Below are 15,238 nucleotides of genomic sequence, written 5' to 3'. Positions count from 1 at the left end.
GAAGGAAGGAAGGAAGAAAAGAAAGGAAGGAAGGAAGGAAGAAAAAAAGGAAGAAAGAAAGGAAGGAAGGAAGGAAGGAAGAGAAAGAGAGAGAAAGAAGGAAAGAGAAAAACAAAGAAACAAAGAAAGGAAGAAACAAAAATATATAGATACAGTTAAGCAGACAGGTAAATAGACAGACAGACCATCAGACAGACAAGCAAACTGATACACAGACAGATATAGATACATAGATAGTGCAATAGCAACCTCTGAGAAGAAAATGGAGATCAACATGAGTGACAACTGACAGTTATAGAAATTGGAATTTACCCAGATGCCATGAGCCAAGGGGCAAAAGACAGTTGCTACCGCCACTATAAAAGCTTAGGAGCTGATGCTTTCAGGGTCTCGCTCTTGAGAACAGGGACCCGGGTGGTGGGTGGTTAGGCCTATAGACCTACTCTAGTACCTGTATCCTGTTGCCCTGATTATCAAGTCATCTATTGCTGAATAAAGCTGAGAGGCAGACATCAAACATCTAGTTATCGAGAAGAGCTTCATCAAGCCCTGCTCCACCTGGTCAAGGCCATGGCTGGGCCTGACCAGGGCGGCCAAGAGGGAGAAAGGACCTCTCCAGCCAGCTGCCAACTTGATTAACAACTGATTATCCAATATTAACACCTGTCATCTAGTATAGCCATCCCCAACACCATCTTCCTCATCCTTGATCCTGCCCCTTGAGTTATTATAATTAAATCCTTGAACTCATTTAGGTGAAGACTATTATTATTCTAAAGAGCAGTTTGATAGTCTTGCATGCAAAGGGAAGGGGAATATTTCAGTTAAGCCACAGTCATCATGTTATCCAACATCATTAATGATTATTCTCACTATAAACATCTATCCATTAACCCAACCCTAATCCAAGTTGCCAGAGAAGCTGTGTGAGTTAGCTCACAGGTTCTCACTTAGTTATTTAGGCTTGGGCACTGTAGGTGGGATCCATGTTCAGCTGAGCAGTAGATATTGGTGGGTCTGGTGTTCACTGTCAATCCTTGGTGTTCACCCAGGTTTCCCATCCTTACTCAGTTGGATATCCTCTACCATCTAAGGAACTTGGGCCATCTCTTTATCAGGCTTTAACATACCGCCCGTAACAATAGACACAGGTAGAGAAAGAGGTAGATAGACAGATAGATAAGAAGACAGACAGATAAATAGAGAGATGGATGGATAGATAGATGGATAGATGGATGGATGGATGGATGGATGGATGGATGGATGGATGGATGGACAGGTAGATGTGTGTGTGTGTGTGTGTGTGTGTGTGTGTGTGTGTGTGTGTGTGTGTAGAAAAATGGGGAGAAAGAGTCTCCTTGATGGATAGGAAATGGGAGACTGATGAAGATCTGTTGGAGAGAGAGCATGGAATTCTACAAGTGTCTTTGGAGTGTATATATAACAAAGGGAAGAGGGAACTATTTGCTGGTCTTGACATGGTGCAAAGTCTAACCTCCTACAAAGGCACTCTGTGATATGTGAGTTGAAGCAGAAACAACCAGGCTACTTCCTAGCAGACAAGAAAAAAGGGAATGAGTGCACAGTAGCGGAGAGGGCAGAATCAAACATGACAACTCTTATGTCTTCCCAAGTGAAAAAACACAATCAAGGAGAAATCAGGAAACAGATCTTCTGAGAGGTGGGATCTTCACATTCCTGGAAAGACAGTTGGCAAGCATGGCAAAATAATAGAAAATGAGGAATGTGACCTAGGAAAAGTTAGAATGAAATATTAGAAATTCACCATTAGAGAAGGTGGAAAGGAACCTTTCCCTTACGAGAATAAGGCTGAGCTTGTGACCTCCATGCAACTGCAATTCTAGGACTTATTAGTCAGCATGTCCTTCTCCAGGCAGGAGACACAGGTGTAATGAGGATGGTCAGGACCTCAAGCATGGGCTGTTCTGGGTAAAGAAATCCCATTGGAGCATATGTGAAGCTGAGCTGAGCTCCTAGGGTCACTTTTCAATGATACATATGCTCATTGCTGAAGGATTTCAAAATAATCTTTTGGTCCTCACGAAGGCATTAGGAGAAGAGGGGCTGCATCAAAAAAGATGACCCACAGAGCCAGGAATGGTGTCTCTAAAAGGAGTGACTTCACCCTCTGGTGTTCTCTCTCTCTCTCTCTCTCTCTCTCTCTCTCTCTCTCTCTCTCTCTCCCTATTTGTTGAGCATTTGGGAACTCCTCTTTTGGACTTCTAGTGGGGGCAAGAATAGATGGCATCTTCTCTGACATGGCATCTCTGATATGCATAGGCAAATCCAATTCTGGACCCCAGGCCCTGTCCCCTTCTGTTTGCATTTCTTTCCCTGGGCTTGGGTTACTGAACAGTGACCCTGAGATGGTCATATTCAGCCTTAGCAACAACCTCGTGAACTAAAGAATCTAGGATTTCATGGATTCCTCAGTTGGAGATAAAAAGAATTTCTACATTCATCCTCTTCTCAGCAAAGGTGCCCACAGCCAGGAGAATGAGGCTAAACTACACCCTAGTTGGCCAAAAGATATGACCTTGAGGGAGTTGCTCAGAGATTTCAGTTGAGATGGAGATAAAATGGCAATTCAACGGCCTAAGTATGCAATGCTTTAATGTTTTAAGTTTCCTGTTCCTGGACCTTCTCCAAGGAAGAAACTCATAGAATATCGCAAGGCTCAGTGGGCATAGAATGGTTCAAGTGGGAGTAAAGACCCTTTTTAGAGGAAGCTCAGATAACTAAAGGTTCCCATATCTTGAGAATTCTCCCTCCACAATGCAACCTCAAGAATCCTAATTCCCAAATGGCTTTTGTTTGGTGGACCCTAAAGGTCAAAAGCATGCTGCAAAATCTAAATATCTAGGGGGCACAGTGCATAGAGAGCTGGAGACAGGAGGTCCTGAGTTCAAATCTGTAGTCAGACACTTTCTAACTGTGATCCTGGGCAAGTCGTTTAACTCTCACTGCCTAGCTCTTATCACACTTCTACCTTGGAATGAATACAGAGTACTGGTTCTAAGATGGATGTTAAGGTTTAAAAAATATATGTATCTAAACATCTAGAGTTTCAATTAAGTAGTTAAATTCTTGTAGCTTTTCTTGAATGTGAATTATGTGGAATGAATACACAATGTTGAGACTTGAGGGACAATATAATCCATTGTCCAAGTCTCTGAAACAACACTGGCCTACCTATCTCTTAACAGTATTGTCTTGCGTATCAAATAATCATATTGTAATAATATTATAAGGGCAGCTAGGTGGCTCTGTGGTTTGAGAGCCAGGTCAGGAGAAGGGAGGTCCTGGGTCCAAATCTGGCCTCAGACACTTCCCTAGCTGTGTGATCTTGGGCAAATCACTTTGTGTCCATTGCCCATCCCTTGTCATCCTTTTGACTCTGGGACCAATACACAATGTCGGTTCTAAGACAGAAAGTAAGGTTTTAAAAATAATGATATTACATATTACTATGTGCCAGGCACTGTAAGCACTTTACAATTATTTTCTCATTTGACCTTTTCAACAACTCTAGGAGAGAGGGGCTTATTATTATACCCATTATCGCCATCCTACAGTCCAGAAAATGAGGAGAGACTCCTTCCATGTGGATGGTGATGATGCCATTCTATAGTCATTAGGGCTTAATTTGGAAGTCTCTACCACAGAAAGTCTCCACCCTCTCTTTGAAAACCACTCCACTCTATCCCCAACTCCCCCTTCCCATATCTATGGGAGATTTTTTTTCCCTACCTTGGAAGAATTGCCACTTATTCCCAGGGTTCATGGCTGGGAAACCCTGGGTCACACAGGAAGGACTGAGGATGGTCTTCCCAGGACTGCCATCCAGCTGCTGCTCCAGCTGTTGCCTCAAGGAATTATTCACTTGGATGCTGTATTCTAGTTGACTTCGAAGGGCTCGAACCTCTGCCACAAGGGTGCTCAAGTCACTGCTCAGAGGCCCTTGGCGATAGATATCCCAGCTGTAAGCTGAAAAATCGAGGGACAATTTTGATGGCATTGATCTGGGAACTTCATGTGAGTCACTCCCTCGTGACAGAACTCTTCCCCCTTCCTCCATTCTTCCAGACTGGCTCCCCCTCTTTCCTACTTTGCCACCTCTGCAATTTGGCACTAGTCTCTCTTGAAATTTTGGCATCACCTTTATAGCCATCATTCCTCTCCTTCCCTTCTCCTATGAAAGCTACCACTAAATACTATTCATTCTTTCTTGTAGATGTCTCACTTCTCCCCCTTCTTCTGAATTGCTCCTGTTGCTGCTTTTGACCAGGAGCTCATCATCCTCTTCCCACATTACCACAGTGTTACTCCTGCCTCCGTTCTCTCCCTCCTTCAATATAACCTTGGATACGCCGACCAGGTTAATATTCCTAAAAGTCAATCAGCATTTATTAAGCATCTACTCTGGGGATAGGTATCAAGCTAGGTGCTGAGGATGCAAAGAAAGACAAATCAACAGTCCTTATTCTCATGAGGTTTGCAAACAAATGGAGGAGTAAACTATATAAGTGGCATATACAGGATAAATGAGAGATGATCTCAAAACCATTATTCTTTTTTTTTTTTTACTTTTTTTTTTTAACCCTTGTACTTCGGTATATTGTCTCATAGGTGGAAGAGTGGTAAGGGTGGGCATTGGGGGTCAAGTGACTTGCCCAGGGTCACACAGCTGGGAAGTGGCTGAGGCCGGGTTTGAACCAAAACCATTATTCTTAATGTGCATCCCCTTTGGGCAGGTTTGATCATTTCACATCCTTGTTCAAAAATGTTTAGTGGTTCTCCATTTGCTTACAGGACAGAAAGCAAAGCTCCTTTTCTGAGCATTCAAAGTCCTCCACAATCTGACTTTACCAGCCAGTGCCACCTTATTTCACACTGCCTCCTGGGCGCTGTTTTTATTCCTGTCGATTTGAACTTTCCCTTCTGGCTATGATCACATACCTCTTCTAGCTCCATACATTGGGAGAGGCATCCCTCCCCTTCCCTGGATGGACTGCTTCCACTTCTTGGTGTCCTGAAATCCTGTTCTGGGAAGCTTTCCCTTATTCCCCCAGCTACATCTGGTCTCTTCCTCCCCATTCTTTCATCCCTCTCTGCTTGACGTTCTCCCATACACTTAGATTCTAATTTGTAACACAGCTGATTTGTAGACATCTTCTCCTTCTCCTAGGCTGCAAGTGAATCCTTCAGGGCAGGGCCATTTTTCCTAGTTGAATCCCCAAGGTCTAGTTCAGCACATAGTAATGTGCTGTCAATACATGTTTGCTGAATTGAATCAATCAATATTTGTTAAATGTCCCTTCCCTTATCAAGAACCTTCCAGAAGTTCCCTTACTTCCCCCAAGACTAGATTTGAAGTCCTTCCATAATCTGGTCCATCTCTCCCACTACATTTTTCATTGCTGTATGAGATGTATTGAATTGGAAGGGACTTGGATAACCCACACCTGAGTAAAAGTCCCCTTTCACATCATTCATGCATCAAGTGGCCAGGTAACCTCTGCTTGATGGAATCCAGGGGGAGGAAACCCCCTCCTCCTCCTTCTAGGCAACCCATTTTGCCTTTGGAGAGCTCAGTTAGGAAGTTTTCTCCTACATCAAAGCTGCCTCCTTCAGTTTCCCTCCATTGCTCCTAATTCTATCCTTTAATATCAAGAAGACAAAGTCTAAACCTTTTCTTTACTTTTTCAGATCTTCTGGTTTGGCATCAATTCTAAGACAAAGAGTGTCAAGAGCACCACAACTGGGCTTAAGTGACTTGCCCAAGGTCACACACCTAGGAAGTATTTAAGGTCAGATTTGAACCCAGGTCCTTCCAACTCCAGGCCTGGTGCTGTATCCACTGTGCTACTTAACTGTCCCAGAACCCCGTAATAAAGTCACACACAATGTTGACCCCTCTTAATACTGTTTCAACCAACCCCCCCTACACCTTTTTCATGTGAACTTCTCTCAAGGTTAAGTCTACCCTTACCTTATTCTTAAATGATTGATTTTTTTTTTTGAACCTACATATAAGACTTTAATTTGTCCTTTTCTGATTTTGTCTTGTTGAAAGTGATAGAGATTTAATTTGTCTAGAGTCAATGAGTCCATGTTTAGGAAGTCCTCTCCCTCTACAAAGAACACATTCTTCTGTAATATTGAAGTATTATATTGTTGAGGGTGACACAGTGGATAGAGTACTGGGTCTGGATTTGGAAGGACTTGGATTCAAATCTGACCTCAGATACTTCCTAGCTGTGTGACCCTGGGCAAGTCACTGAACCTTGATTTCCTAGCCCTTACCACTCTTCTGTCTTAAAACTGATACTAAGCCAGAAGATGAAGGGTTGTTGTTTTGGTTTGGTTGGTTTTTTTTCCTAAAAGAAAGAAGTGGGAAGCTAGGTAGCTCAGTGGATTGAGGGCCAGACCTAAAGATGGTAGGTTCTGGGTTCAAGTCTGTCCTCAGACACTTAAGCTTCCCTAGCTGGGTGACTCTGGGCAAGTCGTTTAACCTCCATTGCCTAGCCCTTACTGCTCTTCTGCCTTGGAACCAATACATAGAATTGATTCTAAGACAGAAGATAAGGGTTTAAAAAAAAGAAAGAAAGAATTATTATATTATCTGTGTGGCAGATAAAAATTCCTCCAGCTTTCCTGGGATCTAGACCAAACTACTGTGTGTTTGTAAGAAAGATAAGCTGCAGAGTTTGGGCTACTGGCTTGGAACTATGTATGATAAGTATTTGAAACCTATTAACTGTGGAGCTAAGTGGTGCCATGAATAGAGTGCCAGGTTAGGAGTCAGGAATAGCTGAAAGACCTGAATTCAAATCCAGTCTCAGATATATAGTATGTGACCCTGGGCAAGTCACTTAACCCTGTTAACCTCAGTTTCCTCATCTATAAAAATGACCTGGAGAAGGAATGGTAAACCATTCCAGTTTCATTGCCCAGAAAACCTGAAAAGGAATCAAGAAGAGTTGGACGCAACTGAAAAAATGGAACAAAAAGAAAAAGTAAAACCAGGAATCCAGAAGTATTTGTGTACTTGAAGGCATATACGACTGGATTTCTTTTACATATAAAAGTCTATAACTTGGACTTTTCAATATTGTCTGACTTTTCATGACCACAGTTGGGGTTTCCTTGGCAAAGATGCTGGAATGGTTTGCCATTTCCTTCTCTAGCTCATTTTTACAGATGAAGAAACTGAGTCAAATAGAGTTAAGTGACTTGCCCAGGGTCACACAGCTAGTAAGTGTCTGAGGCTAGATTAGAACTCAGAAAGGATGAGTATTCTTTAGGGCTTTTCAGTAATGCCCGCTGAGCTTTGTCTCACGTAACCTGAATGGGTAAGGTTTATTTGTACAAATATATGGCTCACCATCAAGGCTGCTTCAACAAGACCCCAGTGATACCATACACAGCCCATCCCTGGGATGTGTGTCTGAAAATGTCCCTCCTCCTCCTCTCGTCCGCTCCTCCCTGCCAAACCCCAGAAGAAAGGCTTCATGTCTCAGCTGGGGCGGGAGGCAGTGGGGGGAAGGCGCTTACCCTTCAGCACCTGCTTGGAGCTCCCATACAGCGTTTCATAGACTTGCAGCTCAGACTGGAGAGACTGGAAGAGCCGCTGGTTCTCCTCGCACTGCTGCTGGAGGAGGATCATTTTGTGCTGCAGCCTATCAGGAGAAAAGGAAGGAGGCTTGAACACGCAGGATCCCACATCAGGGTACCACAATTCCGACCTAGTGATGCTCTCTAGAGGCAAACCCCTTAGGTTGGTCCAGGACTGCTGTAAGGGGACAAGAGCAGCTAACAGGAGGGCTTTCTGTATCCCAGGAAGAAAGATGCACTGTACACCCCTCAGGACATTAATGGGCTCTCAATAGAACTACATCTATTGGGGAGAAGAGTCTGACGATAGATAGAGGCTGGATGTGACGAGTTCAAATCTTGCCTTAGGCACTCACTGTGTGATCCTGGACAAATAACTTAACCACAAAATCTCAGTTTCGTTTGTAGCTTATTTCCCAGGATAGTGAGGATTAAATGAGACATATAATAACTAACATTTATATAGTACTTACTATGTGCCAGGCAATGGGCCAAGAGCAGTACAATTATGATCTCATTTGATCCTCATAACAACCCGGGGAGGTAGATGCTATATAATCCCCATTTTACAGGTGAGGAAACTGAGGCAAACAAGGGTTATGTGACACATAGCTAAGAAATGTCTGAGGCAGGATCTGAACTCGGGTCTTTTGAATTCCAAGTCCAGTGTTCTCTCTAATGTGCCACCCTAACTGTCTTTGTAAAGATAATTAATATGAGGATTAAATATGACAACTTATGTAAAGCATTTTGCAAACCTTATACAAATGCTAGCTATTACTATTATTAATGGAGTAATGGAGCCTCACTACACCATCATTTCAAAGAAAAGGGGGTTTCTTGAGAGTCTCTCATGCATTTAGGGCAGGAGTAAGATGGTAAATGTTTAACAACTGACTGAAAAAAGAGTACCCAACAGACTTTTAAGCCTAACCCACATTAATAACATTTTCTCCATCACTTTTGTAAGTCAAAACAATTAATCAAGCCTTGATTTGCATCATTTGCTGATTTCTGAGGTTTGAGGTATGAAGCCTCATACTGAAAATTTAACCATCAGATCTCTGGGACCTAGATTCAAATCTATCCTCAGACATTTCCTGGTGGCGTGACCTTGGGCAACTCACTTAACCCTGATTGCCTAGCCCTTGCTGCTTTTTCTGTCTCAGGTTTAAAAAACAATAGATAGTTAGGTGACTTAGTGGATTGAGAGGCAGACCCAGAGATGAAAGATCTTGGGTTCAAATCTGGCCTCAAACACACACTTCCTAGCTATGTGACTCTAGGCAAGTCACTTAACCCCTATTGCCTAGCCCTTACTGTCTTTCTGCCTTGGAACCAATACTATTGATTCTATGATGGAAGGTAAGGGCTTAAAAAATTAAACATATATATTTTATTATATGTTATATTATATTTTTATTTTAAAAAGTTAAAAAAAATAAAATTAAAAGTTAAAAAAACACACCAAAAAAGGACTAGTTCCCTGAGTTGGTCCAGAGGGGTTCCAATACACTCCTGATGTCAGGTTTCATGTGGAATCAAGAACAGAACCAGGGAAGGAAGCCGGGTCTCCTAAAGGGATCACCAGCTTTCTGTCTAGCCCATCTTACTTCCAGAAGAGATGATACAGAAAGCCCCACTGCCTCTTCTCTCTCACCTGCTGTTCTTCTCCTGAAGGGAGAGTCGCTCCTCCCGGAACTGGAGGATCTCCTGCTGCTTCTCCTTCAAGTCCTCGGCCGTCTGTCGCCGTTCTGCCTTCTGTCTGTCCAGCTCCAGCTTGAGCTCTTGAAGTTGGGTTCGGGAGGCCAGCAGAGCCTCCCTCAGACGCTCCAGCTCCCTAGAATGCTCTGATGGGGCAGCAAAGTGGAGGAAGGAAAAGTGTTTCTAACCCTGAGATGCCTGGATCCCCTGGAAAGTCCCCAACCACAGGGAGGAAGAAGGGAGCCCTGCCACCATACACAGGGATCCTCTCTCCGTCGCTATTTCCATATATCACAGAAATTAAATGAGAATGTTCTGGGAGCTTTGTGGAAGCCACTGATAACACGAGAAGGCAAGCAGGTAATACAGAAAAAGTTTAGGAACTAGAAATGCAGAAAATATAGGTAGAGCATTGTGTAATAGCAACAGATTTTATCTTTTAATACCGTAAATATGCCCAATTTCTTATTTAAAGTTAAAATGAGGAAAAAGTTCAGTTTGTGAAAAGAATGCAAAAGCCCCAAATTGACACAGATTTTTTCCAGATTGTGGGGGCCCTGCACCCCTCACCCCACGATGGAGAAGGGATGCCTGTCTTCGGTCAACTGAGATAAGGGGAAGATGGACATAAGGACTGGGCAGCACCAGACTCCACCAGAGGGCAATGAGACAGTTCTAACAGTACTGGTGTGACTCTGACTTCCCCTAATAAAAAACGAAGGAGCACCTGGGCACTCAGCTTAGTGTCTGGGCACTAGAAAGATGTGCTTGTTTTCTCCAAGAAAATTTTCTAGACAATAAGTCTGAGAAGACACGATGAAAAGGCTAGTAGCTAGAGACAGGAGGATCTCGGTTCAAATCTGGCTTTATACATTTCCTTTCTGTGTGACCCTGGGCAAGTCATTTAACCCCAATTGCCTAGTCCTTACCACTTTTCGGTTTTAGAACCGATATTAAGACAGAAGGTAAGAGTTAAAAGGAATTATTAAAATTTTTTTCAATAAAATAACAATAAGTTAAAATGTTTTTGCAAACTTTAAAGTACTATGTAAATGTGACCTATTATTAAATTAAAAAAAAACCCTTACTTTCCATCTTAGGATCAGTCATATATATATATATATATATATAGAGAGAGAGAGAGAGAGAGAGAGAGAGAGAGATTCCAAGGCAGAAGAGCAGTAAAGGCTAAGCAATGAGGGTTAAGTGACTTGTCCAGAGTCATGTAGCTAGAAGTATTTGAGGTCAGATTTGAGCCCAGGACCCTATTATTAGATATTTGATATTCACAACAACTCTGAGTAGGACAAGTATTCATTTTAATGCTCTTAATTTTGTAGATGAAAATAAAAATCTTAAGCTTAGAGAAGTAAAAAAATTTGACTATGGCCATATATGTAGGAAATCACAAAGTCAGGACTTGAAACCTTTTGTTGCTAAGTCTGGTTGTTCTTTGTATCATGACACACTGCCTTTCCCTAGAGGGCCCAGGGTCCAGCTAGGATGCAGCTTGACCGCTGTGTGGCACCTGAAATGCTGACCCGTGTATCCTCTCCTGGACCTTCTCTTGTGGAAGCAGCCCAGAATCCTTGTGAGAATTCTGAGCAGCCTGGACCCATGGAAGCAGCATCAGAATCTGGCCCCGGGGGGGGCGGGGGGGCAGCTGGGTAGCTCAGTGGATTGAGAGCCAGGCCTAGACACAGGAGGTCCTAGGTTCAAATCTGGCCTCAGACAGTTCCCAGCTGTGTGACCCTGGGCAAGTCACTTGGCCCCCATTGCCTATCCTTACCACTCTTCTGCCTTGGAGCCAATACACAGTATTGACTCCGAGACGGAAGGTATGGGTTTAAAAAAAAAAAAAAAAGAATCTGGTCCAGGGATGGAGAAGGCTGGGGCCTGGGATCTCGCTCTCCTACCTTTGGAGAGGTGGCTCAGCTGAGCCTGCAGGTTTTGGTTTTCTTCCCGGAGGATTCTGTTCTCGTTGCACAGCTGAGGCATGGACTCCAGACCTGGCACATAAAGGCTGGAGGAGGAGCCTGTTAGAGGAACGAAGTAACAGACAGTTTAGATGAATTATAGCTCCCCAGCATCCAGGACCCCTTCATTCCTGGTCCCAGTGGTTCTACTCCACTCTAGCAAAAGTTCCATCTTCATTTAAAAAAAAAAAAATCTTCCCTTCTGTCTTAGAAGCAACCCTAAGACAGAAGGGCAGGGGTAGGCAGTTGGGTTAAGTGATTTGCACAAGGTCAAATATCTAGGAAGTATTTGAGGCCAGATTTGAGCCTGGGTCCTCTGGACTAGTCACCTGGAACATCTCCAGAAAAGCATGACTAGGGTAGTGAAAGGGCTAATATTATTGTTCAGCCTTCATTTTTTTTTTAAGAAGACCAAAGACATCATAGGGGATGTCTTGAGTTGTTTTTGAGTTTGATTTAAGTAAGACAAAGTGGCACAAAGTCATCAGTCTCACTGTCTTTCAGTCATCAAAGTCCACTGGCAAGACAAAAGTCAGGATGACTGGTGATGGCCGGGATGCAGTGGATGACTTTGGCACCTTCGATGTCTGACCAAGCTCACTCCTTGAATCCAAGTGATTGGGACAGTAACCAGGTGTGTCATAGAAAGACAGATTATGGCAGGGACATGGCACATAATGACCTAGTCATTAGACAGAGGAGGAATAGGGGAGGGTGGAATCACCTTAGACACATTTGTACTGCCCAGCCAAGCTAACTTCATTAAGGAGAATGAGATGATAATAATAATAATAATAGTAATAGTAATAATACAAAGGAAACAGAAAATCCACCCAGGAGTCCAAAAACCTGAACTCTGATGCTGACTCCCTCCAAACCTCAGTTCCCTCATTTGTATAAGAGGAATAATAATACCCATCCTGTCTTCTTCATAAGGTTGTTGTGAAGACGATGGACATGAGATAATCAATTACAAGTCATGGAGACTTGGGTTTCAGTCTTGGGTCTCTCCCTTATGGGATATGACCTTATAAAATTCACCTAACCTTTTGGAGTGCCAACTTTCTTCACCTATTAAGTAAGGGGACTGAAAAAGAGGACTTCTCCATTCCTTCCAGCCTTATGATTGATTCTATGGTTGTGTGTCATGGGAATACTGTCAAGTCATTACACAGATGTGAAAGATTATTATGGGAATAAGTGCTACAGAGACAAGCCCTGAGCCTTCCTCCCCACACCTTCAGAGATCAAGCTGAGAACCCCATACTATGAGACTCAGAATTTGAATGGAACCGGGCTGATCTGGATTTTTCTTACCATTGGCCCTTGTGGCAGAGGAGATCCTGTCCTCCAGCTGCTCTCGAAGGCGGTCATTGATGCAGATGGATTCCTCGAGGCGCTGGCGCAAGTTCCGGATCTCACTGAGATGTTCCTCCAGCAAATCAGCCCCTGAAAGGTATCCCAACAGGGAAGAGAAACAGGAAGGGAAATGGAGGCACAGTCTGGCTACTATTAGTCAAGTCACTCAACACACAATGATTAAGTCCAGACTATATATATGCCAGGAACTGTGCTAAGTGTTAGTTAGGCTCAGGTAGTTTCTAATACCTCTATCACCCCCCTGCTACAATTTCATTCTCCCTGATCCCATCTCCTCCAGAGCCTCAGACAACCAAGTTGAATTATCACTAGAGATCTAGATCTATGGAAGAAGGAGACAATTAGACACGGGGCAGGAATATAGCAAATAAAAAAAATAAATAAAAAAAAAAAAGGGCCCTGGGGCCCATCAGAAGCTTAGAGAAACGATTTAATTCATTTTCTGGTTTCTAGGCAAAGTTTCCTGTTTGAGAGCAAAGATGGGAACATGTAACTGCCTGACATTTTTATAACATTCACAGTGTAAATTGAATTTTTCCAGTTAATTTGAATGAAAATCTAGATGACATGTTTACCAAATATGCAGATGGGTCCAAATTTCCCAGATAAATTATAGCATGTACTGATTTCCAAGATGCATAAAGGCTCACACTGAAAATTTAGCAACTGGTAGAGTTAGCTTCTGTTAAAGGGAAGATGGGAAAAGGGGACGACTCTAGCTAACAAAAGTCTTGAGATGGGGGCAGGTAGATGGCTCAGTGAATTGGGAGCCAACCCTAGAGGTAGGAGGTCCTGGATTCAAATCTGCCCTCAGATACTTCTTTGGTGGGTGACCCTAAGCAAGTCACTTAACCTCCATTGCCTATCCCTCACTGCTCTTCTGCCTTGAAACCAGTTCACAGTATTGATTTTCTAAGATGCAAGGTAAGAGTTAAAAAAAATTTAAAAATCTCAAATCAAGTAAGATAAATCATGTAAAGTTTTTTAAACCCTAAAGAATTATATGAATCAGTTATTGTATTGAAAATGAAGCATTCTTATTTTAAAACCAAAGCATGTGTCCTGTTAATTTTGCTCCATAAATTCAACTAAACAAATGTTTATTAACTACTACTATATGTATAAATGTTTTAGTATATATATGTATTACCTATAAAATTTTTATTGCCTTGGCATTTCCTAGAAAAGAGATGATGTCTTGATGAAATGAAATAGGGAAACACAAAAAATAGTTAAAATATAGAGATATAAGTAGGATATTCATTAAAGAAGCATTTCTCAAACTGGAAAAAATTAATAAACATTTAAAAAAGCTCAAGATGTTAATGAACTAAAGCCAATAAAAGACAACTTAGTAAGGACAGCTGTAAAGTCTTACACTTGTGTTACAAAAAATTAACAATACACACAAGGAAGAGGAAGCTATCAGAACTAGAAAACAGTTTCAGTGAGAGAAAGGGCCTTGGGGTTTTTTAGTTGACCACCAGCTCAAAGGAAGGCAGTATGTGTGACTCAATAGCTCAAAAGGCTGTCATTGATGCTTTGGAACTTATAGATCTTTAACAGCTTTCTCTATCCTAACATTATAGTAATCTGTATAAACTATGGGAAACCTTTGGCAATTCCTTCAGATGAAGGCATAATGGTCGTGAAGAAAATAAACTGGATGGGGAGAGTAGCTAAAAGCTTATTTTAGCTAAAAAGGTGTTGTGGGGGTAGGGGGAAGTTGCTCTGTGTTGAGAATGAGGAAGGTGGTGGCTTGATGATGAACTGCCCTGGTCAAGCCAGATCTGGAATTTTGTGTTCCACAATCATGCCCAGAGGAGGGCAGCCAGCATGGTGAAAAGACTTAAAAAACTATGCCCTAAGAGCATCAGCTGAAGGGATTAAGGATATTTAGCCTGGAGAAGAGGGCAATGGGGAGGGCACAAAGGGATGGTCACTGTCTTCAAATATGGGAAGTACTATCATAGAAAAAAAAGGAATTAGGCTTATTCTGTTTGACTCTGGATGGCAAAATTAAGTAAGAGTTACAGGGAGGCAGAATTGGACACAATATATAAGGCTCCGATGACCCAATAGTTGACCTGAAATTGAATTGGCTGATTGGGGGAAGTAATGAATTAACTTTTCGCTGAAGACCTTCCTTCAGTCAGAGGCTAGAGGTAACTACTTGGCAGGATTTTGTCAAGACAATCTATACTTTGGAGGTTTAACTACAAAGTTCTAAGATTCTGTGAACAGAACTTGGATTGAACAAGTTAAGCTTGGCTTCTGTAGGCAAAAGAGGAGGCTACCCTGCATCGTGGGATCTCGGGTACTAAGGAAAGCCTGAGTCCACTTGTAAAAAACAAAAAAAAACAAAAAGAGTTAGCACGTCTGCTAACTCTTGCCTTGTAACACAGAACAAATCCTGCCATTAAATAATTCAAGAGAAGGCTTAAAATGGCAGTGCTCTTAGAAAAGGACACTGCCATTCTCTCTGGATGGCTGATCCTTCCTTTCCCAGAGCACACTGGAAAGGAGGGAGTGAATGCTCA

At 42.4% G+C, this 15,238-nt stretch overlaps 1 protein-coding gene across 8 annotated transcripts in view; it reads right to left on the bottom strand.

The window, feature by feature from the left end:
• Positions 1-15,238, bottom strand: part of LOC123244207 (myomegalin-like) — a 254,997-nt gene that overhangs the window by 19,429 nt on the left and 220,330 nt on the right. For all 8 annotated transcript variants that reach the window (XM_044672538.1, XM_044672537.1, XM_044672539.1 and 5 more), the window contains 5 exons: positions 12,636-12,767; positions 11,259-11,378; positions 9,299-9,488; positions 7,579-7,703; positions 3,772-4,008 (listed from right to left, as the gene is read on the bottom strand). In XM_044672538.1, the coding sequence (XP_044528473.1) occupies positions 3,772-4,008; positions 7,579-7,703; positions 9,299-9,488; positions 11,259-11,378; positions 12,636-12,767 (804 nt within the window). The remainder of the gene's footprint in view (positions 1-3,771; positions 4,009-7,578; positions 7,704-9,298; positions 9,489-11,258; positions 11,379-12,635; positions 12,768-15,238) is intronic.

The sequence above is a fragment of the Gracilinanus agilis genome, chromosome 4 (genome assembly GCF_016433145.1).
Source record: "Gracilinanus agilis isolate LMUSP501 chromosome 4, AgileGrace, whole genome shotgun sequence".
Lineage (NCBI taxonomy): Eukaryota > Metazoa > Chordata > Mammalia > Didelphimorphia > Didelphidae > Gracilinanus > Gracilinanus agilis.
The sequence above is the reverse complement of the archived record's forward strand: the minus strand, read 5'-3'. Positions and strand labels throughout refer to the sequence as shown.